The sequence below is a fragment of the Microtus pennsylvanicus genome, chromosome 7 (genome assembly GCF_037038515.1).
Source record: "Microtus pennsylvanicus isolate mMicPen1 chromosome 7, mMicPen1.hap1, whole genome shotgun sequence".
In the NCBI taxonomy this organism is placed as follows: Eukaryota; Metazoa; Chordata; class Mammalia; order Rodentia; family Cricetidae; genus Microtus; species Microtus pennsylvanicus.
This window is the reverse complement of record NC_134585.1, coordinates 27,120,246-27,148,057: the sequence shown is the minus strand read 5'-3', so window position 1 is coordinate 27,148,057 and position 27,812 is coordinate 27,120,246. Positions and strand designations below refer to the sequence as shown.

The 27,812-nt window shown below is 46.8% G+C and overlaps 1 protein-coding gene across 3 annotated transcripts in view; it reads right to left on the bottom strand.

Annotated features, from left to right (window-relative positions):
- Uxs1 (UDP-glucuronate decarboxylase 1) overlaps window positions 1–27,812 on the bottom strand; it is a 68,252-nt gene that overhangs the window by 5,629 nt on the left and 34,811 nt on the right. For all 3 annotated transcript variants that reach the window (XM_075980264.1, XM_075980261.1, XM_075980262.1), the window contains 7 exons: window positions 22,691–22,795; window positions 20,805–20,864; window positions 17,904–18,025; window positions 10,077–10,196; window positions 4,941–4,984; window positions 1,510–1,570; window positions 230–287 (listed from right to left, as the gene is read on the bottom strand). In XM_075980264.1, the coding sequence (XP_075836379.1) occupies window positions 230–287; window positions 1,510–1,570; window positions 4,941–4,984; window positions 10,077–10,196; window positions 17,904–18,025; window positions 20,805–20,864; window positions 22,691–22,795 (570 nt within the window). The remainder of the gene's footprint in view (window positions 1–229; window positions 288–1,509; window positions 1,571–4,940; window positions 4,985–10,076; window positions 10,197–17,903; window positions 18,026–20,804; window positions 20,865–22,690; window positions 22,796–27,812) is intronic.

Below are 27,812 nucleotides of genomic sequence, written 5' to 3'. Positions count from 1 at the left end.
AGGACAAATCTCTGTCCCACACTCCACCAGCTCTGCAACTAGACCTGGGAGCCAAGCTCATCTCACGCCGTCCTCTCTCCAATCCCCCGCTCAGAGGAGCTGGACTTGTTCCTCATAAACAAGGGCTCTGGCCAGTCAGTCGGCAGCTTGTAACAGTTTCTAGGGAAGGTACTACCAATAGACACAGTAAAGGCAGACCAGTTCATTTAGAGTGGTTGAGCATACTTACCAACAAGGTTTTTAATTAACTGAGCAAATTCCAGGATTGTGTGTTCTTCTGGGTTCCCCTAAGAAAGAAATAGATTCTCCTATAAGCGTATTGACAAGGGCAGTATTCTCCTGCTTGGGCTACACATATGACTTCAGAGACATGTTCTGTACGAATCATCATCAGCCCCCAGACTAGCCTGCCTCCAAGTAACTTCACCCCAGCTTCTTGTGCCAATGGAGCACTTTGGATGGGTTTCATTCTAGCCAGGTGCAAACCTATACTACCTTAGACCTTTATCTGTTCTGAAGAACAGTCTTCAGGTAGGACAAGGTCATTAAAGTGGGTCCCATACACTGGGTAAACTTCCAGGACAAGTAACTTTTTAATCTACTCCCTTTTCTGTCACTTTGATGTTACTCTGCATGTTTGGTTTCACATTACTGGCTCTGCTAGGACAACAAACCTCCTCTATGAGAACGGAGCCAACACCTTTTAGGGTGCAGGATCAGAGGTCGGATAGAGAAAGCTGCAGCAGCAATGGATGCTGTCACAGACCAGCTTACTGGGGTGGGGCAGAGGAGCTGCTAAGCAAACCCTTCTATCACACTTCCTGACAATCACTGCCTTCACTTTTGCAATGCTGGAGCTGGAGCTCAGGGCCCCGCCCACACCGGGAGCCACTCCACCTCTGCTCCAACCTATTACTCTTACCCCACGAGGACGGCCCAGCAGAGACCACAGAAAAGCCCGGCAGCTGTAAAGTTTAAAAACCTCCAGCTCCCATTTTCCAGGCTATCCTGGACGCAGAGATCAGAGTCAGGAAGGCCCAGGCCTAACTGTAGGCACAAAGAAAGGCCCCAGGAAGCAGAGAGGAGTGATGGAAGGAACATAGGAGAAAGGGGCTGTGGGAGACGCCTGGCAGACACTTTTCTGATTTGACGGAAGACAGATTTTTAAGTCGATACAGTGCCTAAATGCTCTTGTGCAGAAGTTTCCTAAAAAGAATAAGGCAATAAGATGCACAGAGAACATGCAGACATAAACAATGAAGCAGGGCCTTTTATCCATTTATCCATTCGGAGCTTTGATTCGCCTTACAAGTGTGATCTTTCCACAGAGCCCTTCAGGCAGAGGGAGTTCACACACTGCTCATGCATGCCTTGCAAGTGTCGTTTTTCAATCCCTTTCTCTGCTTTGTTTTACTTCCGTACTTAGCAGATGCCCTACAGTCGTGAGCAGGGAAAGCCTTCACCAAAGACCCTGCAGCTGGTGCAAAGGAGAGGCAGAACGGAACTCACCAAGTTGACAGGGCTGCTGACATTGCTGTTCATAAGTGCTACCAGGCCATTCACCAGATCACTGGAAAAGAGGGAGAGCTGGGTCAGGCAATGCTCGCCATAGAGCAGGAATGCTGAGGGCACGCGCCAAACCTCCCCAGACAAAAATGAAAGCCCAAATGGAAACTGAATGTGGAAACGAAACCCTGTGAATTAAGATGGTGTCTGTAACGCTAGCATGTTCATGGATGAGATGAGTCCTGGAACGCTGGGATTTGCTTTCGGTGGGTGTGGTAGGGTGGTGAACAGGGCGGAAAGAATGGGTTAAATATACCCTTTCTGTGCATCTCTGAAAACAACCAAGGACCAAAAGTAAGTTAAAGTAGGTAGAAATCCCCCAAGATGGCAACTGCAGAGTCTCTGACAAAGCCCCACGTTTAAAGTGAACCCACGTTAGTCAACCAAAACAAGAGCTACGACTGCTTCATAAAGTAAGCTCCACAGAAATGAATGGACTTCAGTATGCAAATTCCATACTGGCAAATCACAGCGAAAGCCAAACAAACTGAGCACTGAAATCAATGCGCGCGGCTGCCCCCTCCCCCAGTCTCCAGCCCACCCTTAGCACATCCTATGAGCTCGCTGTCGGGGGCAGCTGGATGTTTCCGATGGATTGTGATTGGCTGAGCCATGAAGGTGAAGAGAGAAGTAAGCAAACTTCGGCTTACCAAGGTTTGGTTCTTAGTTTCAGAAGCGTTAAAGTGTGGCTCTGTTAAAGAAAAGTTACTTCGTAAAAATGACACCTCACTGGGAATCTTAAGCGCTTGTTCTACGCCCATGTCCAGCAGCTACGGTTCTGAATGAATTCCACGTGGGAACCTCTCCCTCTTCCTCCAGCTTTCCCACAAGGCACAAGCCACTAGGGGCCATGATTGGCTTCCAAAACAAAACCCAAGATCGTTTTTCTTTTTTTTTTTTTGAAATTGGAATAAACATTTTTTTTTGTTGTGTCATTTAATAAGGTTGTTTCTGCTTTTCTAGTTTCAACAATGAGGATTTTATATAAGTATGCTTAATGTTCTGTTCTCATAGATCAAGTGCAAATGCAAACCACCATTGACCTTGAATGATTTCTAGGAGAAACTGGCAAAAAAGTCACTTCATCACCTTGGCAGTAGTCGCTACATCTACCACGCATTCTTATGGCATCCACCATCTGTGTGTCTGTAAGGAGACATTAAAAGCTGCCATTCAGTAGCATCCACAATGGCTCCTAACATTGGAAGTAAGGGCAGGGTCATGTGGAGTTGGAAGATGGCTGGTTCTTAAGCAGTCATCCTCTTTGGGAGAGGAGGGAAGGAGGGAGGGCCGTGCACCTTATACGTAACAGGTAGGCAACTTTTAAAGTCAAAATTGTGTAAGTCATACTCATTCAGCCTGAAGCTCTTTCAAAGTGTCATTTTGACAAAGTGACTTTTAAGGAATATATAACATGCCTTTGTTATGTGAATGAGGACAGAACCCAACCATGAAAGTCTCAGACACGTCATGCCAGATGTCAATGCGGATGACCATGTAGGCCTTGGGTCCCTGCAGCACTGCCGAGGCAACTGTGGCTCTGGGGACAGTTAACCCAGGTCTGCAACTACAGATCCAAACTCTCTTACAAAGTAAGGGACTTTCAGTTTCTTAAAGCGGTAGGGGGTATGTTTAAAGCAGCAAGCCCCGGTCAGTTCTCTGTGGAGACATAGTGTACATCAGGAAACTGACCCACAATGTCCCTAAGTCCCGTGATCTCAGATGCCACCACAATGGCAGCATTACAGAAAGGAAATCTGCTGAAAGGGTCCGCTCCTATGAACAGAGAAACGACTTACGGTGTCAGATAGTCTGGGAGGTGACCCTGTGCAGGTCATAGCAACTAGGTGTGTGAGCTGTGGACATAACAGGCCTAATGCCATGAGTGTGTTTTGTGCTAGGCTGGGTTAGCACACAGCATAGGCATTACTGAATTCTTAAAGTATTCTAACTACCTACCCCCTTTCTCCCCACCAAATGTATCTGAAGCTACTCAACTTAATTTCATAGGAACTGCCACTGAAGCAGTATGACCAGAGAGAAGGCAGGCTTCTAACCAAGGCCCTTTTTTAAAAATCAGATCTTATAATGGTGGAATATAAGAAGTGGGCCCCGATTATATAGTTCAAGATGAATCTGTGTACTTGAAGACATTAGACCTCCTTGGAAGTGCATGACTGGGGAGGGGGTGAGAGGGGATGGGATGAAAACGCAGTGCTACTGTTATTATGAAGAGGTGGTTCAAAACAAGGTGGTCTGACTAGTCCAGTACAGAGACAGAAATTCACCCCAATACATTTCTCCAAGCACACAGCTTCAGCTCTATATGCTAAAACAGAAACTGTCCCGGGGGAGGGATGGCCACTTGTGCCCTCTGAAACCATCTCTTGAAACTGTGAAGTTAACCTATATGGACGACACATGAGCAGCTAGGTCTCCTTTTCAGGCTTTTGGCCCCGTTTGACAAGATACGCATGGGTAAGGAGAAGCAAACACTGACTGTGATATGCACTTATTCACAGCTCCTGGATCACATGTAAGAATGTATATACTTTCAGGAAAAAATCTATACTGGTTGCTTTGACTTTGGGGGAAAAATTAAAGCAGCATTCCTATATTACTAAGTGACTTCTACTGAGCTCCTCAGCTACTAAGATATAGCTGCTACTCAGACCCACACCCCATAGCTAACATCTTACCCTACAGTACCCTTGGATGGCTCTAAGACACCTGGGACAGCATTTTCTGGGCAAGAGGCATTTGGGGTATTTGCATTTAAAAGCAAAAGTACGTGGTGTCAAAATCTAGATGTGGGTTTTACAGTGATCAAGGGTGTTGGTAACGGCCACGGAATTTGTAATTGTTACCCCTAGGCAGACGATACTTCAGCGTTGTAACTGCTTATTATTTCTAACTGCATTGACCAACAAAACCCTAGGTAAGCTTCCAAAGACAAAAACACAAGTCCCCAAGTACATGAGCCCGCCTCAGCTGCAACATGAGGTCGCCGTTAAGAAACTCTGATCTCATATTCTTACAGACTCTCTCCATGCTAGAGAACTATGATTTAAAACATTGGTTGGACAACTGAATCTGAGGTTTGATGGGTGATTAATTGGCCTGCAGCATTAATTATCCAAGCTACCCTCAGTGCTAGACAATGTCATCTATGCAACACTAGGTGGCAGTGAAAGATTAGCCAGGAGTCACAGAAACGGTGGATGAAAACCAACTTTAACAGAGAGGTTCCTAGTCAAATATTGAAATGAACTTACTACATAGTTGAGCAGCAGAAATACTCAGCATGTACAATATACACTGAACTCTTACTAAGTTCCTCTACTCAGAACCCAGGCTAAGGACCGGAGCCTTACCTGACATACTGGAACGCCCTTGTCTGAGACCCGGAACCATACACCTAGAAGGAAACCAAGAGTTAGACCTGAGAGAAACACCCTGGCACTATTAGTGGGGCTCCTTGGAATTCTGTGGGTCTGACTTCAGAATCAATCCTTGACAAGGCACTGACACAGGCTTATGTCTTGAGGTTCGCTAACCCTCTTTGCCTGATACATGTGACTATGATCCTTAGCAAAGAAGCTTCTCGTTGCAGCCACAGAACCCATCACAGAAAACCACGACTGGTCAAAATACAGAGACCTGAAGAGATCCTCAGCCTCAACAGATGCGTTTACAACACAACTCCTGCACTTAGGCTCAGGGAACATATGAAAAAGAGGCTGGAAAGATTTTGAGAGCCAGGGGAACAGGAAACCTGCTTTGGTATTGAATGGTGTCTCCTGGAGATGACTAGGAAGATACACTCACAATACTGCAACGATATGGCTGAGAAACAAGACTCAAACAATCACACACTTATAAACACATTAATGAGACCTCAATCCTAGAAAAAAAAAACCTATAGGCAACTAACAACTACTGAGAGAGGGAAAATCAGTCTTCCCCAGGGATGGACCCCTTAGCTTGTTATCCAATACCAAGTGGTGAAATCATATGCATATAAGCCACACTGAATGGACTCAGGAGGTGTATTTATATATTATGCTTCTGTGTTTCTGTTGCAACAATAATAATCAAAGGAAATGAGGCCATCAATCTGAAAGGGAGGAAAATGGGCAGTGTTGGAGGTAAAGGACACAGGAGGGGCTGAGGGAAGGGGAGAGGAGGAAACGAGGCAATTATATTTTAATCAAAACAGATTAAGGAAAACGAAAACATCTTGAACCACATCTCACACTCTGTACTTCAGCACTGATACTTAACATGAGCATATAAAGCTATATAAAGTTTTTCCTCAAAAGACAGAATTCAAGAACTGGCTTTTTTTTAAAAATATTTATTTATTTATTATGTACACAATATTCTGTCTGTATGCCTGAAGGCCAGAAGAGGGCGCCAGACCTCTTTACAGATGGTTGTGAGCCACCATGTGGTTGCTGGGAATTGAACTCAGGACCTTTGGAAGAGCAGGCAATGCTCTTAACCACTGAGCCATCTCTCCAGCCCCCAAGAAATGGCTTCTTGAATTAGGGTTTGTAGGATCTATGTAAAACTCGGGGGGCTGTGATCCTCAAGTCCAGTTGTGTAGCACACACTAATGTGAACAATATTCAGTGGGGGCTATACAACATACATGCACACACACAAATGTGAACAATATTCAGTGGGGGCTCTATACCCCCCATGCACATATGGACACACACACACACATACACTAATGTGAACAATATCCTGTGGGGGGTTTCTACATACACATTAATGTGAACAATATTCAGTGGAGGAGCTCTACACACACACACAACACACACACACGAACAACATTCAGTGGGGGCTCTCCACCCTGGATGCATTACAAATGATAGACTTCTGCCTAATAGACCAGTAAACTATGATCATAGCTGTAAATCTGGCTCCTTGGGAATTCCAACATATGGCTACGGCCAAACTGAGACTTCCCAGGAGAGTAATAGGATTCAGAGGTACAGGTTTGGAACACCCGTAGTCCCACTGAGCTAAGAACTGAGTTAAGGGTCCTCAATGTTCATAAAAAGTCCAAGATGACAGATCTCAGCAGTTAAAATCAATTAACAATGGGAACCAGGTGGTCCTAGCTGGTGGGATAAACTATTTCTTGTGTGGCTACCAACCTTTCCTATCTGACTGGGTCTGGACAGTTGTATTCCTATTGCCCCAAAAGTAATGCCTGAGCACCAGCCAAAGCTGAATTGAGTTTCTGTGGGTGAGATCAAGTTTTATAATCCTCAAGCTCCTGCAGAGACTCTGAGGTGCAGCCCAGGCTCAGAACTACTTAGTAAACATCCGGAGGCTCCCCAAATCCCAGGTTTACTAAAACATATGTTTCACTAATGATCTGTAAGATCTTGGGAGCCAAGCCTGAAAATTCACCTTCCTGAGACTTCTGATGTGTGGTGCTGATGTTCCTGGGTTCACAATCTGAGAACCTTTGCACTAAAGGACATGAATATTTACAAAAATTCTGTAATGACAGAAATGCAGCTACACCACCACTGCGGTGATGTTTGTCTTGATTTTTACATATTGAATAATGGATACAAGAAAATGCTATCCCAAGCATCTTAGGGCCATCCAGGGGCACTGTAGGGTGAGATGGTAGCTATAAGGACATGGGCTACATAGATCTGGGCAGCCCTCCGTTCTGTCTCAGCTGGAACAACTATGGAGCTTTATTTTTCTGCTTAAGTGAGGGGCCTGGTAGAAATCTCTCAGAAAAAAATGAAAATTGTACTTAAAAAATTCAAAAGTTCTAACAACCACTGTAGATTTTTCTGGAAAGTAAAGAAAAGCATAGTTGATCTGTCTAGACTGTCAAGCTGTAACATGCCACATTCAGAGATCTGGGCTTTCAGCTTCTGCTCAGGAATGGAGGGCAGGTGAGAAAAGGGAGAACAGCACTGTGTATGGAGTCGTCTGCTGACAGTATACAAAAGCCGCGGGATCAAATCTCAGCAAAGGAGCACCGAGGACAGGGCCTCAAGAAGCACCAATGTCTTATTGGTTCAGGGAGAGCGTGCTCTTCTGGCTCACTGCCACACCTGCCTGGGGACTGGAGGCTACTCCGTGTCCACAGGCCAAGTAGAGAGGATGCTCAGCCACACTCATGAGTCTGTACAGTCCCACGCTCTGGCTTCACTTCACAGGATGAAAGAGAGTCAAGGAGACACAAAGCTGCTGTCAGGGGACTAAGTGCTGTCTGTGTTCAGGTCACAGCAGTATTGTGACCCAGGAGTCACCGAGATGTTTAGCGAGTAGGGGTGACAAGAAGCGCAAAGGGAGCTGTCACAGCACTGTCCTCTGCCATGTGCACTAGGTACTTCAGCTACGATAGCCTCTGCTGAACAAGCTCCAGAGTCTCCAGAACGTCTAGGGCCAGCGGGCACTTTTCGCAGAGCTGTGTTAACCAAAGCTCTGCTTAGTGAATCCAGCCCTCATAGCTGCCTGGGTTTCTCATCTCTCTCCAATTTCCCAAGCCGTGAGGCCACCTGGCCTCCCTCAGCAGGAATCCTCTGATGAATCCCCCTCCCGAAATGCTTCCTCCTCTTTCTTTTTTCTCTCCACAGACTCACTCTGCTCCTAGGCTGGCATTCCTGCTTGCTCTCTCTGCTACGGCTGCACTTGGCCTCCAGCATCTCTCCCCACTCTACCTCGCTGCCCTCTACCAGAACCACCTGTCAAGGGAGGAGACGCTTTCTCAATCCAAGAGAAAAGCACCGGCAGTTCATCAGGTTCTTGATGGGCACATATTCTGTGAAACAACAACAACAATGGAAAGACACTCTAAATGGCTCCTCAGGCCTTCTGCCTGGGTGGCTAGGAAAGAAGGAAGTCTGGCAGGCTCCGGATTAATGGCATTCGGATGGCGCCAGTGATCTCCCCCTGGATCTCTGGCACAGAGTCATGCCGGGCCTGAAGACAACATGAGACATGACCTCTGCCAACAATGTGTGCATTCTTGAGGCTGCCAGAGGACTTACTTTTCTCCTTAACATGGGGCCCTTGAAGCCGCCAAGGAGCCAATAAATTGAAAAGCTGTTTCTTCGAAGGCTGCTAACAGTTTTCTCTGCAAACAGTCAGAGCTTCAGGGGTGTCTCCCTTCCCAATAGAGATCACTTGAACCCCTAATATAACTGTCCCCCAGTTTCCATGCAGATTGGCTCCAGAACATTCCACATATATCAAAATCCAGAACGGTCAAGAAATGGTTTAGTATTTGCATATAAGCTATGCACATTCTCAATACCGGAAAACAACATCTGTCCACGTTGTCACAGATACCATACTTTCTAACATTTTCTACTGAAGCTGGCTGAATCTGCGGCTGGGAAACCTGTGGAGAGAAGCCAGATGCAGCAAGAGGGGATCTGAAAGGCAGGTTCACCCGGCAGTTACAGCTGCAACTGCTGGCTTCTGTGGCTAACCACTGAGCCACTTCTCACTCGCTGAGAAGCGATGAACAGTCACCACTTACCTGGTCATTAATTCAATCAGCATTTATCTCACACTGCCTCTGTGCTGGGGCCAGGGACACAACTGGACATGGAAGGAACAAAGGGCCTGGTTTCCAGAGCTAATGTTGTGCTAGTGGCCTGGAACTGTAGTGCTTCAGTCGGTAGTGAGTGCAAAGGAAAGAAACCCATGGTGACTGAAAGCCAAATGGTGCATTCGTATAGACAGTGCTCCAGCTCGCACAGGCTACAGAGAATGGGGAAGAGGGCCCAGGAAACACTCTCAGAACAGGCAAGACAGGAGCTGAAGGAGTCAGTTTGAGGAGTGGGAAGTGGGGAGGGTAGGAGCCATTGGAAAGGTCAGTGGCATATGCTGTTCCTGAGATGAGGGATCTTAGGGTTTGTCCTCTTCAGAAGGCTGACTCTAGGCCAGGCCAAGAGAAGACAGAGAACAAGGACGGAAGTACTGCAAAGACAGGACACTGTGATGGCAGTGTGGATCCAGAGCCAGGACGCCAGGATGAACTGCTGGAGTCAATAAATGCTATGGAAAGAGAAGCAGATGTGACTTCATACCTTCATCAAGGGGCAGCAAGGGGCCACTGAGGGAGAGGAGCAGAATGGGCTTGGCCCATTAGAACGCAGAGCTGAGGTCTAGAATGACATCTTTTCTGTGATGTACTTATCAAAACTCACCAACACGAACCTATGCCTTCCTAGAACCACATTTGTTCACTCCCTGGCCTTCACTAAGAGGCTAAGAAAACAGCGGGGGCAGTTTAAGCAGGCCAGTGGGCACAGGTGGAGTTCAGGAGTACAGGGAGAACGCAACAGGCACCCAGGCTCACTGGAAGGCATTCCTGGTCTGTGTTCTACCCATTTACTTCTATTCCTTTCATTCAGGCAGCACAGATACACATGAATATGAAGAATCAACTCTGGAAACCCAAGTCCCTGAATCAAGTCACCCTTTCTTCGCTATATGCAGCCTCCAGGCAGACCTACCGTGAGCGGCTCCCCCTGCAGCGCTTGCAGGATGAAGTTGCTGACCACCCGCCCATCATTCATGTGCATTCGTGGCCCGAAGGTGTTGAAGATCCTCGCCACCCGCACTTCCACACCTTCCTGGAACAGAGAGAAAGGACGTGAGGCACGCGCATCCGCAGTATGCAGAGCTCAAACATATCCAGTGCCCTGCACGGATGGAGAACAAAGGACTAGACCTCTTCCGTTCTGATTCTCTAAAGTGCTCATCACAAAGCAACTGGGAGCCACAGAGCTACATCAAAGCCAAAACTGCCTCAGATTCACTGCGGGAAGGCCAGGAGGATGGGCCTCTGGTGGGGAAGCTACGAGACGGCGTGTAAGGGTAAACTGTTTATATAAACTGTTTTCCAACAGGTGCCTATTTTCTGTGGAGGGGGGTTCATGACCTAAAATTTATTAGGGAATCTCTGTCTATGAAGCCGATGACAGTAAGCAGACATGTTTGTTATGCACTTCAAGTTACAGCCATGGTGCGTGCCAAATGTCTGGTTAAGATGGAAATGGCATTAAATTACACTGCAGGCTACTCTGTGGTTTCAGGAATCTGCCATAGATCTTAGCGCCTATCCCCTGGAGATGGCAGGAATAATGGACTAACAAGGGGAGGAAAAGGAAAAGCAGGGATGCTTCTCTCGTCAGAGGATAACTCAAAAGTGTCCACTTGCATTTAACTGATGAGAGAGGATGATCAGAATATGGCATTATTCTCTGAAGAGACTGGAAAACCTCAGCGATATTACAATACTCAAACAGGCATGCCCAGCAGAGGGAGCTCAAGTCAGATGCTCTTGCCCTCTTGTCTCCCTTCTCGGGAAAGAGCATCCAGAGCATCCAGAGCATGGCCTTATGAACTGACCTCTACAGTTACAGGCAGCCCTGCTGATTTTTCTGTCTGAACCTGAAGCCATTAGGCAAGCTAACTGGAATCAGCTAAAGATTCTTAAGAGCTCGCACGAACCACTGAAGCAGCTGTAGCCACTGTTGCTACTCCCTCTGCACAGCAGCCTCATGGCTTTCCAAATGAACACACTCAAGTCCAGCGATCACAGCAAGATTAGCTACACCGAAGGAGATAAACCCGAAGCTGCTTTCAATTGAGCCCTGTTCTCTTCCCGGACACCGGCATCTTCTGGAATTAGTATGCCCAGCTCTTTCTTCATAGTGTCAGCAAACCTCTGCCTTGACACAAAGTGGCAAGTGTACAGTTCTGACACACTCATCCTCTACCCTTGCAGTGGGATACTGGAGGTTTAACCAATAGGTGTCAGCAGGCTGGAAACCGGGGAAGTGCCCATCAGGGCAGTATGTCATTGTGGGCAGAGCCCGTTTCTGAAGGATCAATGGGCAAGCACATTCCTGTGTTCTAGACCTCACGACATCAGTCTACACAGCTGAGCCTGTCGCCTACCACACTCGCGAGTTTCCATCATGCTGCGGTGCAGAGACTCAGCACAGCCACGGCCAACATTCACAGAATTAACTACTGACTCATTCTTAGCAACAGCTTCATGCCGCTGTGTGCTCTGTCCTTTATCGGGAGCCATGAGTCATGACCCAAGACTCTGGACACTGTGGACAGGAACATCTCAGCAAGTATGCATTAGGTCAGCAGAAAACCATAAAGCCCCAGGCAGAGAGGACAGGCCTGAGCACATGGCCACTGAGCACAAGCATGGGCAGAACGGGAACACTCCAGGTTCGTCCAGCACTCTCCAGCTCTGTTTAACTAAGACTTATGATCCCAAAGTTTGAAGTGGGAACAACAATGTCCATTCTGTTTCAAGGGTTAGAAAAGTGATGCTGTTTTGAAAACTGACCATGTCACAATTCTGAGCACAAGACAGACAGACGTTTTCTGGTATCCAGTATCCCTTGGACAGAAAAATCTGATTATGCTCAAGCCCTGAACAGGGTTTGCACAAAGCCTTCACAATCATACATGTCAGCTGTGGATGACCTCGATACCTAGTTCAATGTGAGTGCCCTGCACAAAGCTGTATGCTCCATCACTCAGGGGAGAGTGGATACAAATTCAGAGAGATGCCTGCACTTGTACCCAGCCTGTCTCCTGATTGTGGTAACTATCAACCCAGCAACAAACCTGAGATCTACAATGGTGACAAATGATGTAGAGGAACCAACACTGGATTTACATCCCCACTTGGAGATGAAACCCAAAATGGACAACGCTTGGGCGGCCAAGAACCTGTCCTGGATAGGCTAGGGGGCCTAGGATCAAATCAAACACCATTGCTCTGCTAAAAGGACAGAGCAACAAATGACTCCTAATGACATACTGTTTTCCCCAGAGACCAGCACCTTGCTCAGCCCTCATCAGTGAAGCTGCTGTTGCAGTAGATGGTGATTAACACAGAGACTCACAAGTGGACCCTGTGCAGAGTGAGAAACCTCGGAACACTCAGTCCTAGCTGGGATGTCGATGTCGTCATCAAGCCCCTCCCCTCAGGGATCAGCGAGCAATATGGAAGAGGAGGTGGGAAGACTAAGAACCAGAGGGGCTGGATGACACGAAGGACTCAGTGTCCTTCAAAACAGGACAATAGGACTCACATATCCATGTGAACTCAAAGACAGGCAGCATGCAAGAGCCCGCACAGGGTCGAGCCTAATGGGGTTCTGGGGCTCAGAGGACAAAGGGGACACACATTCCCATCCCAAACCAAGAAGCTATCAACAAATGATGTCTACTTGTAAAGGAAAAACTAGTTTTCTCCAATGGAGTCTCACTAGGGATATTAACCACACTTAAGGTTAGTAGACAGCTAACACAAAATGACCTTGGTGGTATTTTTGTAAACGTTTGTCTCACATTGCTTTGTTTAGGCGGTTTTTGTCTTACTGGTCTTTTGTTTGTGTATTATGGTTTCCGATTTTCTGTCTGTATGTGTTTCTTCTGTTTTTTGCCTTGTTACTTTTTTAAATTCTGGTTTGTTTGTTTTCTTTGTATTTTCTAAAGAGAAAAAGAAGGCTTGGGTGGGAGGGTAGGATCTGGGAAGAGTTGGAGGAGGAGAAACCATAATCAAAATATATTGTTAAAAAACTATTTTCAATTAAAAAAGAGGGATCATGTAGAGTGTTTCTCAGGTACCCCACAAGGATGAGAGGACTACATGGTAGAATCCCACAGCACTCTGGGATTAATCACAGGCCTGGGGAAGAGAAACTGGATATGGGACTAGTATGCCATCCCACAAGGGTAAGCTGGCATCAGACAGGGCACTGTTCACTTACAGTGGCTAAATCTTGAGGTATGGAGTCAAACGGCTCTCCCTCAAGACTGCTCTGAAATATAAGCTATGTTCTATCAAGTCATAAATGCTGTAGCACGATCAGTCTACAATGATGAAAAGTCCTTAACGGACAGAGGAGCACTACATAGGCTGGGGATTGGGTCTACCCAGAAGGCCACCCCCCCACTATACAAAGACCTGTCCTGCAGGAGAAGCATTGAGTATACGGACTCTGCCATGCTTCCTTATTCCTTCCCACACCCTGCACGTGGGTGAAGCAATGAGGGCAAGAGGCTGAATCATTTTATTCTCTGCTGCCTCTCACACTTGAACCTAAGGACAAAGTCTTGGCCACTGGGGAATGTGGTTCACTAGGCTGATGACTCTCAGATTCACTCTGGAGAGTGGCAGGTCACATAGGGTGGGAGATGGCAGATGTGTCTGTAGTTGCCTGACAACCCTCTTCAACTGACTACCTTAGCAGTGGATCCATTATCCAGCCATCCGCGGTCAGCAAGGAGGGAGACTATCGTACAGAGAGATATCATGGGGGCTGTATATGCCTAGGAGTTTTACTACAGTGTATTGCTACATTGCTCTATTTTGTTACTGCAAATAATCTCTTACTATGCCTAACTCATATTAAATTTTATCATAGTTATATACACCCAGAAAAAGCATAACATGTATATAGATTCCTGCACTTTCAGTTTCAGATACCCACTGGGGTCTTGAAGTTTATCTCCTTCAAAAATAATAGGGGACTGTTATTAACTGACGTGGGATTCCCCTCTGTATGCTGTGAATACCACTGGTTAATAAAGAAACTGTCTGGGGCCCGCGCAGGGAATAAAGGTAGGTGGGGAAAACTAAACTGGATGCTGGGAAAAAGAAGGAGTAAAGGAGAAGCCATGGAGCCGCTGCCAGAAACAGACATGGGGAACCTTCCCAGTAGGCCACAAGCCTCATGGTAAAATATAAAATAATGGAGATAGGTTAAATTAATATGTAACCATTAAGAAGCTAGAGTTAATGGGCCAAGCCATGATTTAAATAATATAGTTTCTGTGTGATTATTTCGGGGCTGAGCAGCCAGGAACCAACAAGCAGCCTCCCTCCAACAGACTACTACATTAACAAGTGGACCCTCTTATAGTTGCTCTGCATCAGGTTATACTGACACCACCGCAAAGTCAGGAGGGAGTGCATGCCACACTGCAAATGCCTATGTGGGGTGGCAGGATGTGGCCAGTGGGCACCCTGGGAACAAGGCCAGGGCCAGCAAACGCAGCAAGTCCTCCAGGGCGAGTTTTACCCATGGAACACTGGGCTTGTTGGGCTGCTTATTTTCTTTCAATTTAAGTGTAATGTACATAGCAACTAGTATGCTGACGCCAAAAAATAAATGAAAGCCATGCCCTCAAGGTTACTGCCCCAGATGACTTCTGACTTCAAGTTCTCCTTCTGCTCTGTTGGTCCGTGGTTCTATGAATGGCGGCCTGTTATGCAGACCCAGCTGAGAGAGTGGGTGGGCCATGACTTCAGAAGCAGACTCCCAGAGGGCTAGGAGGGCAAATGTACCCTGAGCCCTGACCACAGCCCCAGGGCGAGCCCCCACATTATAAAATCTCCATCCCACAGGCACATAGCAAACTAGTTCCTCCCTGACAAGTTCAAACTATTCATGAAGGACGCTCTGGTCTGTCCTTGGATCTCCATAAAACATGTACTGTGAAATAGAACTTTACACTGAATGTATTAGGTAGTTCACTAACTATGAGAATCATGGAAAACAACCTTTAAGAAGATGCAGTTTTACTTAAAAAAAAAAAGGCTATTTCAGACTGCTATTTGTCTTGTTTACATTTTCATTCTTTACACTGGATTTTTTTTACACACAATGCAGAGCCCTGAAAAAGGATAATTATTAACAAAAAGGGATACATTCTTGTGTGTAAAAAACTAGTCATTAAAATAACCAAACCAACAATATGCTAATATACACCACTCAGATTTTCTAACAGCAGAAACCCTAACAACTTAATTGCTTTTCTCTAAAACTACCAGAAAAGGCTGCATAGTTAGAACTCAAAACTGATGCCACCACGGAGTGCCTAGTAATATTCAGCTCCAGTTGAGCAGCAACTAGGATCTAGAGTATCACCACGTGGGCTGCTGTTTTGGGCATCATCAGCGACTGTGCTTACTGCCCTAGAGTTGATGCCCCTGGATTCGAATTGTGTCACCTTCTTACTCAGCGGTACTTTCTTACCCACAGCAGCCTGTCAAGACAGCAGGACAGAGCATGCTGCACAGACATCCAGTCACAGGCTCAACCTCCACTTAGGGGCCAGGGATCTAGGAGCAGGTTTGGAGCCCACTCTTTTATCTGAACAGCAGGCAACCTACACACAACACAAGGATGCTTTGTGCAAAGAGGGAAGATTAAACAGACCTAGACAAAGCCAAAGCAGTTGCTGGCACTCTAGCCCCAGCTCCTGATCCTTCAGGCATGCACTTTAGGCATGCATGGGAACCTCACATGCTATGGCATCTCTAGACGGTAGCATGCCTGACAGGCAGGACACCATGGTAGCCAGCAGAACAGTGGGCTCGGTAATCAGCATCTATGGGTTATATTCTCTAAGGTGAGAAATGAAGACCAGCAAATTCTGTCACAGACAGGAACTGCCACCATACAGTCTGGGCCCAGAAGGAGTTCAGTACCTGTTCTGAAGACATCTTACCTAGAAGGCAAATCCACACAGGGTCACAGGTACCCGACTCAAGCTGCTGGTTCCTAACGTGAAAGCTAGAGCGAAAGGATGCTCACTGTGTCTTGGTGCCCTGTGGCTTTCACAGTGGTGGTGGTGGTCTCGTTTATTTTCCCTCCGGCACTATGAGCTTCTGTTTATCTGTGTCTTCTGACATTCCTACAACTCACAGAGCATCCTGCTGTCCAGACCAGTCTCACACGCACGGGGCCTGTTCTCCCAGGATAAGAGGAAAGGCGGCATTTCTCTCCCTCCTGAGAACCTACTCGGACCCAGAAGAACAGGTGCTAGGGTGCATCTTTGAGTTGGCTGAAGTCACGGTCTAGACTCATGGGTCTTCCTATGTGAGAACCCACTATTTACTGCAGGGGGAACTGGGACAGAAAGCTGGACGCTCATCCCATGATTTACATTACATCTATTAGAACTCAGGCCCACCGCTGGCAGAGAAAGAAAGCAGAGAGGTCTAAAGCCTGATATCTACACAAGTTATTTTAGCACTAAAAACCGGAGGAAGCTAATGCTCCAGACCCATCATAGAGAGGCAGCTTCAGCTTCATGTTGTACGGTCATCCATGGAGCAGAATGACTCAGTCTCCAGAAAGTAGCCAGAAGCCAAGGGCTGCCCCAGAGCCTTGTTTCCACACTCCAGTACCAGGTCCTCACATACTGAACTCCTTGCCTGCCCACTGGCTAGATGTGGTAGACAGCATATCTATACATGGCTGTACTGAAACTACAGTCCATACCCATGGTTACCTCCCATCATGCCCTGCTTCAATAAAAAACAAGTTCCTGAGGACCAGAGAGTGCTGGCCCAGCACAGAACAAATTCAGTGAGAAAATTCATGGACCAGCACAGGACCTCACCTGACCATACAGCATGCCCTCTGCTGATCTGCCCAATGCTACAGGGCAAAGCCACAAGCCCACATCAGAGGTCAGAGGTAAGAAGTGAGTGCCCAGCCATCTCCAACTCATGTTACACTACAGTCAGCAAGGGAACCTTGGCTTCTTGGTCTGTGCGTGAGATGAAACAGCCATGATGGAAGAGCCCAGTGTAACAAAGAATAATAAGGCAGGTGGGAGAGGGCGGTGAAATAGAAACTCCCCTGGAGGTCCACAGTAAAGCACCCAGCGATATTAAAGCACCCAGCAATTCCATTCTACACTTAAGAGATGACTAGAACGACGATTTAAAGATTCTACCAAGGCTAGTGAGGAGGCTTAGAGGGTGAAGTGCATGCTGTACAAAGATGAAGGTCAGCGCCCCAGACCCAACATCAAAACCAGATGGGCAAGGCAGCCACCATAACTCACTGGGAGGAAACAGGATTCCTGGAGCAAGCTGGCTAGCAAGGCCTGATACCTCCACAAAAGTGTTCCTGCATGCAGATGTACACGCGCCCCCATACATGAACATAAATACACATACATAAAAAATATTTAAAAATTAAATAAAGATTAAAAATAAACCACACCAACTCTGAGGCCTTTGAAAAAGAGGCAGATGTTAGCTGCTGATGGGGCAAAATGACACCAGGGACACATGCTGTTCCCAGCCCTCTCAGAGTAACGGAAACAAGTTCATCTCATTCTGGAAGCGAGGAGCTATGCAGAGGGGTTGGCAGTGCTATTCATCTGTAACAGTCGACACCAAGCCTGCCCAACACTGGTTGGTGTTGTCGGCCCTGCGGTGGACCCTGCACAGAGAGTGCCTCACACGTGTCTAGAGCACCAGTGTGAGTCTCGACCAATACCTGCTTCATGTAGGCATAGCACATGGTCTCCGCAACACGTTTGCCCTCGTCGTAGCAGGCCCGGGGTCCTATGGGATTGACGTGGCCCCAGTAGTCCTCACTCTGAGGGTGGACCTCAGGATCTGTGAGAAAGCACGAGACAATGAGACTTCACTTTTCCTCCCCCACGCAGCTCCCAGCTCATTACTAGGAACAATGTCTATTTATGATGAGCCTAGGAAACCATATACAACAGAGAGACGTGCTCAAGGGAAGCTGTGCTGTGACCCCGTCCTCAGTTTCAGGCCCTCTGGCATTCTCTCTGCCTCAGTAGTCAGGACAGCAGCCCACACATGAAAAAGCAGAGGGTCAGGGTTTCTGATTTTGTTGTCCCTCTATTCCCTAAATTACGTTAATTCCCTAAGTTATGCTTGACGTTTGGATGGTGACACAAACTGTGGAAGACACGGGGCAGGGTCTTCTGAGGTGTGCAGTGAGAATAAAGCAGACACTCACAGGAAGGGTCTAAAACAGCCTTTCTGTGGAGCGTGATGGTTTTCATGTGTTCCTGTCCAAATCTGAGGTCCGTGACAAAGACAATCCTGGGGCCCTGTGTAGGGCAGGTACTGGGGCAATGGATCCACAGGCAAACAGAATTTCCAATCCTTGCTTCTCTACTGCATAAATAAATCAATACTTTAAGATGTATCCAAGGAATAAACTATTTAAAATAACCAAATAACAAACCCTTTAACTCCTGTATTTGTAGAATATGAATTAATATCTACTTTAACTAGTGCACCAAGACCTTCCCACATATATATGTGCATCCAACCATACTATAAAATGCTATAAATCTCTCCCAAGAAATATAGACAAAGCCATAAGCAACTCTGTGTTATAAATCCATAGCTGATTTATTTTGCACATGGTTTAACCCTAGACTTGTCAGGAAAAGAGAGAGGAGAATAATGTACGGGTGGACCCTTGGCACATGGACCTGAGTCAGCTAAGCCTTCAGAAGGCAGCTTTGAGTCTGTAATCTTGTAAGGTGTAGAGTGAGGCTTGAGTCTTGAGGGATAATTCCCCCAGCAAGAGGCAAGTTACACATGAGAAAAGAGGTCTAAGGCAAAGACTCCCTGAACAAGAAAACTAATGACTTACATCCATAAAGATATGACCAAGATCACTCCTTCTCCTGGCTCTGGACAGGCCAGATCCCAGAGGGTGTGCCCAGACATTTCTGACACAGGAGGAAGCCAGGCATAGTCATTCTGTCTTGGCATCACACTGGGCTGGAATGCCCAGGGCATCAAGCTTCTCAAAAAGCTCCTTCACAAAATCACTTCAGAAAAACTGTGGGGGCGGGGATGGGGGTGGGGGCAGTAGGGGTAAAGGGCCTGGAAGGTGACTCAGTAAGGTAAACAGAAAAAGGCTGGGCGTAGCAGTAGCCACCCTGTAATCTCAGCATTGAGGAGGCAGAGCCGGGTAGATTTCTGGGGTCTGCTGGCCAGGCACCCTACCCTACTTGGTAAGCTCCACACTAGGTGAACAACACTCAGGAACCAGACTCCAGAGTATTCTCTGCCCTTCACAAATGCATGTGCACCTACATGCACCTGGAATACCTACATGTGATCACACTCCTATCATGTGGATGTGAGCATGTATGTACACAAAAGTTTAATAAAAATGATTCTTTGGCAGGTGTGGTAGTGAGCGCCTACCATCTTGGTACAAGTGGAAGCCAGCCTAGGCTACATAGCACACTGGAGCCCAGCTGGGCTGTATTCTATTTCAAAAGACAAAACAGAACGAGGGAAAGTTTTCTGCCCCTTGCCCTCCTCATCCCCATTTTGTGAGGCTGCCAGCATAGGCAGACGCTCCACTAACAGCGCCGGTGGAGAACATGCCAAACCACAGGAACCACATTTCCTAAGACTCCCAAATACGCTCTTACCAAATACGCAGTAAATGCTGGTGAGGAAGGCAGGGTGTCCCATGTGCCTTTCAGACAGAGATGGCAGGGGCTAGGGCACCTACTTTGTCCTTTAATTGCCCAGAACCTCAAAGAAAAGGAGGATGTGCTACCCTTCCACGGCAGCCAGAATTACTCTCTGTGGAATTTCCCTACAGCTATGTGGTTGCTCAACCTGGCAAAGTTACTTCAAAAGTGGTCTCTTTCAACTTTACACCTTAACAGCCTCATTTCCCTTGACCAGAAGGATGTAAAAAGAGAAAAAAATACACCAGAACAGGGTCAGGGGCCTCATTGTTCCAGGTGGAGGGTCTTCCACACCATGTAGCCACCTAGTTTTGGACTGTGTAGGAACCAACATGAATTGAAAATCCAGCCCCCTTCCAGTTCCTGACCTAAGTCCCTGGGTGTTGAAGCTCCAGAGAGACCACGAAGGTGGTGGGGAGGTAACATGTGGCCTGGTGTTTACTGGCACGATCCAAGTTCCCGAGTGTTGAAACTCTGGAGAGACTGTGAAGGTAGTGGGCAGGTAAAATGTGGCCTGGCAGTTATTGGCACTAAGTGTTCTTTCAGTGATCTTTCTGTAACAGGTGAGACAATGAGCAAGTGTCCACCACCAGCTCTCAGGTTACCCTGCAGGTGGTTGGTGGCTGGCCAGGCAGCACTCACGGCTCTCACTGCAGAATAATGTGCCAGCAACAGTGAAGAGCGATTTCATGTTGGTGATCTCTGAGATGTTTTCAGAGCAGAATGGAGAAACTCCACCTCCTCACCATTGGACAACTCACCTGACCCAGGCCTCACAGAGGAGGCACCAAAGAGAGGCTGTGTTGACAGGTTGAGCCTTCTAAATGGAATCTTGGACTCTGATTACATCTTACCTAGGATAGGACGCAAACAGCCCCATGGGTCAGTGGGCATCTTTCAGGGGCCCCACCACTCACCTCCATATACCTCAGACGTGGAGGCCAGGAGCAGACGGGCACCCACGCGCTTGGCCAGTCCTGCATAAAGTGTACACACCATCAGAGAAACCGTCAGCTTGCATGGGCACTTACATTTGTGTGTGTGTGTGTGTGTGTGTGTGTTGGGGGGGGGCAATTTAAACAATGTTTCGTCCTGCAGGTGCTGAGTCTCCTCCAGCTTACCTACTCCTAGTCCATCTGCTGTGGAGCCACAAGAAAAACAAAACAAAAAACAAAGAACAGTAACAAGGAAAATGTAAACAGACCTTAAAAGACAGCATTTAGCAGGGCAGTGGTGGTGCACGCCTTTAATCCCAGCACTCGGGAGGCAGAGGCAAGCGGATCTCTGTGAGTTCGAGACCAGCCTGGTCTACAGAGCTAGTTCCAGGACAGGCTCCAAAACCACAGAGAAACCCTGTCTCGAAAAACCAAAAAACAACAACAACAACAACAAAAAAAAAACAGCATTTAGGTGGAAAGTGGGAGTTCCAAGCAGGGCCAGATCTAGACTGCTGAGCACAGTGTGGCTCCAGGAGCTTCACACAGATGTCTATGCTCCAAAAACACTAACTCACACCATCGTTTTTGTTTTTAATAAAAAACAATTTTAATCATGGAATATATTCTGATCATGGTTTCCCCTTCCAGTTCCCCCCAGCTCCTCCCCACCTACCCATGCACCCAACTCTCTCTCTCTCAAACAAGCAGGCAAGCGAAAAGCAAACAAACTGGAACTTTAAAATTCTGAAAGAAACAGAACAAGAAATACACACACACACACACACACACATACACACACACACATATCCACTCTAAAACAAAACCCACGCAAACACAAAATTTTGGAAACCATAATATACAAGCCTTACAAATACAAAATTGGAAACCATAACGCACAAGCAACAGACCTGTAAGCCATACAATGCCCAAATACTGCATTATGAGACACAAAAGTCTACAAGAAGAACACTGCACTTGGTTTGCCTTGACCATCTCTGCTGGGCTTCGGGCCTACCTGACTGTAGTTAATATACCCAGTGAGGATCCACTGGGGAAAAGCAATTTTTCCTCTGCAAGCAGATGCCAGCTGGAGAAAGCTTCTTTGTTAGGAGTGGGAACGCATGCGTATCTACTGTGTCCTCTCTGTGCTGGGAACCTGTCTATCTGTGCAGGTCTTGTATGTGGTGCTGCCACAGTCTGAGTTCTCATGTACATCAGTCCTCCAGTGTGTGGAAGACTGTTTTCTGAATCATCTTTTGTGGCTACCCTATATTTTACTAAGTAACCAGCCTGGCAGGCTACACAGCAAGACAGGATGCGTCTCATCCTACTCCCCAGATGGCATACCTACTACCTCTTCTGCATACCCAACCTGGGCAACTACCCGTATCCTTCTGCTGTCTTCCAGGCTCCACACACAGACATCTTTTAGCATGGAGCCACCACAACCCCAAGTCCTGCCCCAAACCCACGGACAAGAACTAGACAATCACCAGGTGTGGGGTCAAGCAAACATGGAGAGTCCTCCAAACTTTTCCAGACTCCCAACATAGAGTGGGAAAGGCCACCACCTTCTTACCCTCAGGCTGAGGTGAAAAGAGCTACAGTAAGAATGAATCTTCTATCGGAATACTGTAGAGAAAAAGAAATATGTACTGGCTTTGCTGGTAAATCAAAGTACACAGGGTTCAAGCACTGACTCCACATGGAAAAGGGAAGAAGTTACAGGATTTGGTACAATCTAAGTTTGAGCAATCAAAGGGGTCTTGGAATATATGTTATAGATGGAAGTCTTGCTACTGTGCACATATGGAATTGCTTATAATAGCTCCAGAAAGAGAGAGAAAAAAAGACAGCTTACTGACCCAACATGTTTAGCGTTCCGATTGTATTAGTCTTCAGTGTCTTGATGGGGTTGTACATGTAGTTTGGAGGGGAGGCTGGAGATGCCAAATGGTAAATCTGGTCAACTAAAGAGGCAAAAGAGAAGTGCATTATTTACAAGAAAAATGACTTTGTTTCTAAATCAGAAATTCTTGGGCACTATAGTATAAAGCAATAGCACCAGTTTTTCTTGTGCTGAATTCTCCTTGCCAATATATTGTTGCCAACAGATACCAATTACATCCTTAACAACTTCAAACAAAGCGGATACTAATAATAATCACAAAGAAATTTATCTTAGAATAACTCTTTAGTATATGCATAATTGCAGCATTTATTGAAGATGAAAGCAAATCTACACTAAGGAGATAGATGATTTTTACTTTTACATAAAGAATATAGTCTTGGTTGAACATTGCTACCGTGGGGCATAAGCACCTTAATGCTTTTTCAGAGCTGATGAAGATTCCCACTTCAGAATCATCCACGCTGAGATCATCACTTCCTGTAAGTGTGCAGTTCAAACAGCAGAATGTGCTTAGGACGGTTTAGAAAACTTTGGAAACTCTGGCTATTTCCAAGTTAGCAATCCAGATAGCATTTTTAAAAGTCAAACTCCATAACATAAACACAGTTCCTAAGACACAACAGTCTCAAATCTGAGCACGGCGTGGCACTGCACAGCAGGAAATGCATAAATGCATTGTGCATACAGTGCAATGTGCATGCTATGTGTTCAGTTCAAGGCTACAGTGAGTATACACAATGAAACATGGGCGAGTCCTGCCAGAATTGCCTGAGTCATTACAAATTTGACGTTTCATTTGTTTGTTTTCCTTTTTTTTTTTTTTGACAGAGTCTCACATAGTCAGGACCCTGCCTTGCCTCTAATTCCCAAGTGCCTGGATTCCCAGTGTGTCCCTCAGCTACAGAACAAGCTTAAGTCAGTCTGGGCTACATAAGACCCTGCCCAAAGAGGCAGAGCCAAGGGAACCAAGAGGAAGAGTGCCTCTTGTGAGCCCCACTGCACCTCTCTGACATTGAACAAAAGCCATGAAGCTCTAACCCACTCCTGTGCATCACTTAATCCAGCCTTCTGCAAGGCTCACCCTGAGGCCATCATGTATGGGAAACTTCCTGCTGCCCTACTCAGAAATAATTCCTCTTGGGCTGGTCACTCATGCTGCTAGCATGAGTTAGTTGATCTATGGGCTGCTAGCATGTGAATTGATCTATCTGCCCAGAAACCAACAAGCTACTTGGGCACTGTTTTCTCACCTCCACTCAGACAGGACCACAGACCACAAATGCAGAGTCACAAGGCCACTGCAGTGATTAGCTGCAATTGACTCTGGAAACAGTCAATGGGAAACAAATAGCCGTCCACAGTGCTTTAGCCCCGGCCCTTAGGAGCAGCACCGAGAAGAGAGTGGTGAACAAGATATAAACTAGGTCTTTTCCACTCCCTCCCCACTTAGAGCTAGGCTATCTGGTTTGCTTTACTGCTATCTGACAGGTTGGCCCTCCGATTTCCCTGAAAGATGAGGGGTGTCCTGCACAGTTACATCAGGACCTCTTCTGAAACAGGACTTAGGTGCAATGGCCCACTTACGGAGAACCTGGACACTACATGAAAATTCAGGTTCTACAGAGCCTGTTTCCCTGTGTACGTGTGTTCTGCCTGTAACACTGCCCGCAATACCCCTGTTCCTGTCCTAAAAAGGACATTGCGTGGACTATTGATTTAATTAATCTGCTGAGAAATTACGAAGAGGAAAGGAAACTTTAGAGTGGGGGAAAAACAAGTTCAAAGGTGACAAGCCTCGAGCATTATTAATAACTGGCTCTGGAATGTAAATAAAGCTACAAAGTTAACAGCGTTCACCATCCAGAGAAAAAGCCTGAGAACATGTCAGCTGTGAGTTCAAAACACAGTAAGAATGAGTCTAACACTCAGGCTGGAAGTGGGAGTGGCTTATCCACTGCACCCGCTGCTCTATGGCGTCTCTGGATGCAGGCTGCCAGCGCTGCTGCCCTGACCCTTTTGCATTTACAAGGCTATGGGCTGTGAGCTTAGCTAGAAAAGGAAATCTAAAGAAAAATCCCATGAGACTTTCAGTCATCAGGCACGCTTCCCCAAAGCAGGCACTTGCCTGCAGGCTGGGAAAAGTGGAGCGGGAGGGCACTGAGGCTTGCTGGGGGGAGGGGGGGACTGGTACGAGAAAGGGGTTTCCCACGTTTGCTGCAGGTGACGAACTTCTGAGAGAGCCCAGAGCCATTTTCAGAAGCCACCAGAGAAATCAGGAGTTGCCTTCCTCCAGACACAGATCCTTCTCCTGCTGTCCACTAAGATTCCCCTGGATGGTGCCTGTGCTATGAACAGCACTGGTACACACCAGCTAAGAACTGCACCATGACACTGGCATCACTAGGAGTCGCTCTGCGAAAATGTGCATAAAGAAAGCTTCTGTAAGATTCTCTTTTCTATACGTCAAAGACCACAGAAATGCAGTTAGCCCTGTTTTCATAGGATCTATATCCACAGTCGAGACCAACCATAGATCAAAACTATCCCTAGGACTGCATCTATATTGAACACGTGCAGCCTTTCCCTGCCATGATTCTACATATTGCGACCATGGTGCATTTGAGGCTATGGGTGCGCTTGCTTCTATGTGGGACCTGAGCATCTATGGATGCTGTAGCCATGGGGATCTGGGACCGTCCTCCACGGACACTGTCTTCTCTAGGATTTATACAGCTGTGATAGAACACTATGAGGGGAAAGGTTTATTTCATCTTACACTTCCATATCATAGTTCATCACTGAAGGAAGTCAGGGCAGGAACTCATGACAGTAATCTGGAGAGAGGAACTAATACAGAGGGCATGGTAGAACCGTGCTTAACTGGCTTGTTCGTCTTCATGGCTTTCTCAGCTTGCTTTATTACAGCACCTAGGCCCAAGGGTGGAACTGACCACAGTGAGTTGGGACTTCCAATATCAATCAAGAGAATACACCCACAGGCTTGCCCAAAGGGCAATCTAGTGGGGCATCTTCTCAGGTGAGGTTTTCTCTTCTCAAACCACTCTAGCTGTGTCAAGCTGACACAATGAAGCAGCTAGCACAGGCACTCAGGGAGGACTGTTCTGGATGTGTGCCTCGCATAGGGCTAAGTAGGCCCCAGCCTCATCCGTGACTGCAGTATTTACGGGGAGAAGCCGGGTGCCAGGACGTGGACAAACTTTCACACTCCTCTCAGCTCCATGGAAGAGTGGGACTGGGCCTTGGTTCCTATCAAACAGAACTCCAGGTGAAGGCTGCCCATGCCAGAGGCCTGGCTCAGCCTGGGGCTGGGACGTTTCAGGGCTCTCTTTCTCGTGTGCCCACAATGCTCTGCATGAAGCCCTCTGTTACAAATTAAACAGACAACACCTCTGAGACCTACCACCTTCTTCAGGATATATTTGTACTGGTGCGTAATAAGCAAAGTTGAGACATTAATTCATAATTACAGTTAACTAAAATGTTCTCATGAGCACAACATGTCCCTAATGCTTATGTCACCAAGGACCCAAGCCCCTCCGCACACACTTTCCCAAGCCTGCTTTTCACCTGGGAGCCCATGAGAGGCAGCCCAGCATCTCTTACTTCCCCCTCCCTGGTGTCCTTTCCCAGGCCTCTCCCAGCACTGAAGCATTTGGGAAGGGGTTGCTGTGGGCTGGGTGTAAATGAGGGTACCCACCGCTGCCACACGAACACAGGAAAAGCTGAGCTTGCCAAGGAGACAGCGTGCTACCAAGCACTCTCGCCCCTTCTCCCCTGGCTCTTTCATGGGTGCTGCTGCTGTCTGAGCGCTGCAGAAGTGCTGGTCTCCACATCTGTGTTTACGCAGATGCTGGAAAACCAAAATAAAAGAGTTCCCAGCAAGGTGCAGGCTTTTTGCCTCAGGAGCCTGCACCAGAGTCCTAGGAAGACCATTACAGAAGCACAGAGAACGGCTTTTGAAGTAGGTTTCTGACAGCTTCAATTACCAGCACTCTAACACCCAACAAGGAGAGGGAGACTATACTAAGTTCATACGATGAGACTTTGTAGTAATGTTGAAGCGGGGGAAGTGTCTCTGCAGAGAGATCTGGGAAGCCACATAACAGAACACCAGATACCTGCTTAAAACAAGCAGCTTTCTATGTATGAACCAGAATAGCCTGCTGAAGAAAATGAGATGCAGGGCTACGCCATAGGCTGCTTTCTGAGAAAGGAGAGCAAGAATTTCCACTTGTACTAGGTGGTCACTAGCAGACACTGCCAAGGAAAAATATCTGTAGCAGTTTCCAAGGTCCAGTTGGGACTAGAAACTTAGAAGACTTCTTACAGCCTTTATTCTTAATTTTGTACAAATGAGACCTATTTAACGTCACTGCCCACTACACCTGATTTTAGAATGGTTGGATGCAAAATTCCACAGATTAATTTCTGAAATGAAGATTCAGGATAGTTTTCTTTAGCTTATGATTTGCTTCCAAATTTCCTTTAACATATATTTTATTTTCATCACTAGGAAAGAAAGAATATTCTTTTTTTTAAAAAGGAAAAAAAACCAACATTTATCTCTCATTTAATTCCTTATCAATTATACATAAGCAAGAAACTAAACTTTCATTTAATCCAATAAACTTGTATGTTTGCCGCATGTAGATATACGAACATGAGTGTGCAGGTGTGCAATCTGTGTGAGCGCATGCAGAGGCCAGAGTGGTCCTAGCATGTCTTCCTATACCATGCTTCATCTTACTGCCTTGAGTCAGTCTCTCACTGAACCAGGAGCATGCAGTCTGGGCTAAGCTGCCTGGCCAGTGAGCTTTTTGGCTTCACCTGCTCCATGCCCAATCCTAGGGGCAGAAGTGTATGACGTACATCCAGGACCTCAAGTTTGCAAAGCAAGCCACCTCCCCAGACCCAGTTAAATGGCCCATATGTTACACAGATGAAGGCCATTCATCTTTAAGAATACAGGCTTCCCAAGTTATCTTTCTGCCCTGGACTTCTGGTTCACTTTCAGTGTAATGTCACGGGTTTTCTGGGCTGTGTTGTGCAGTATG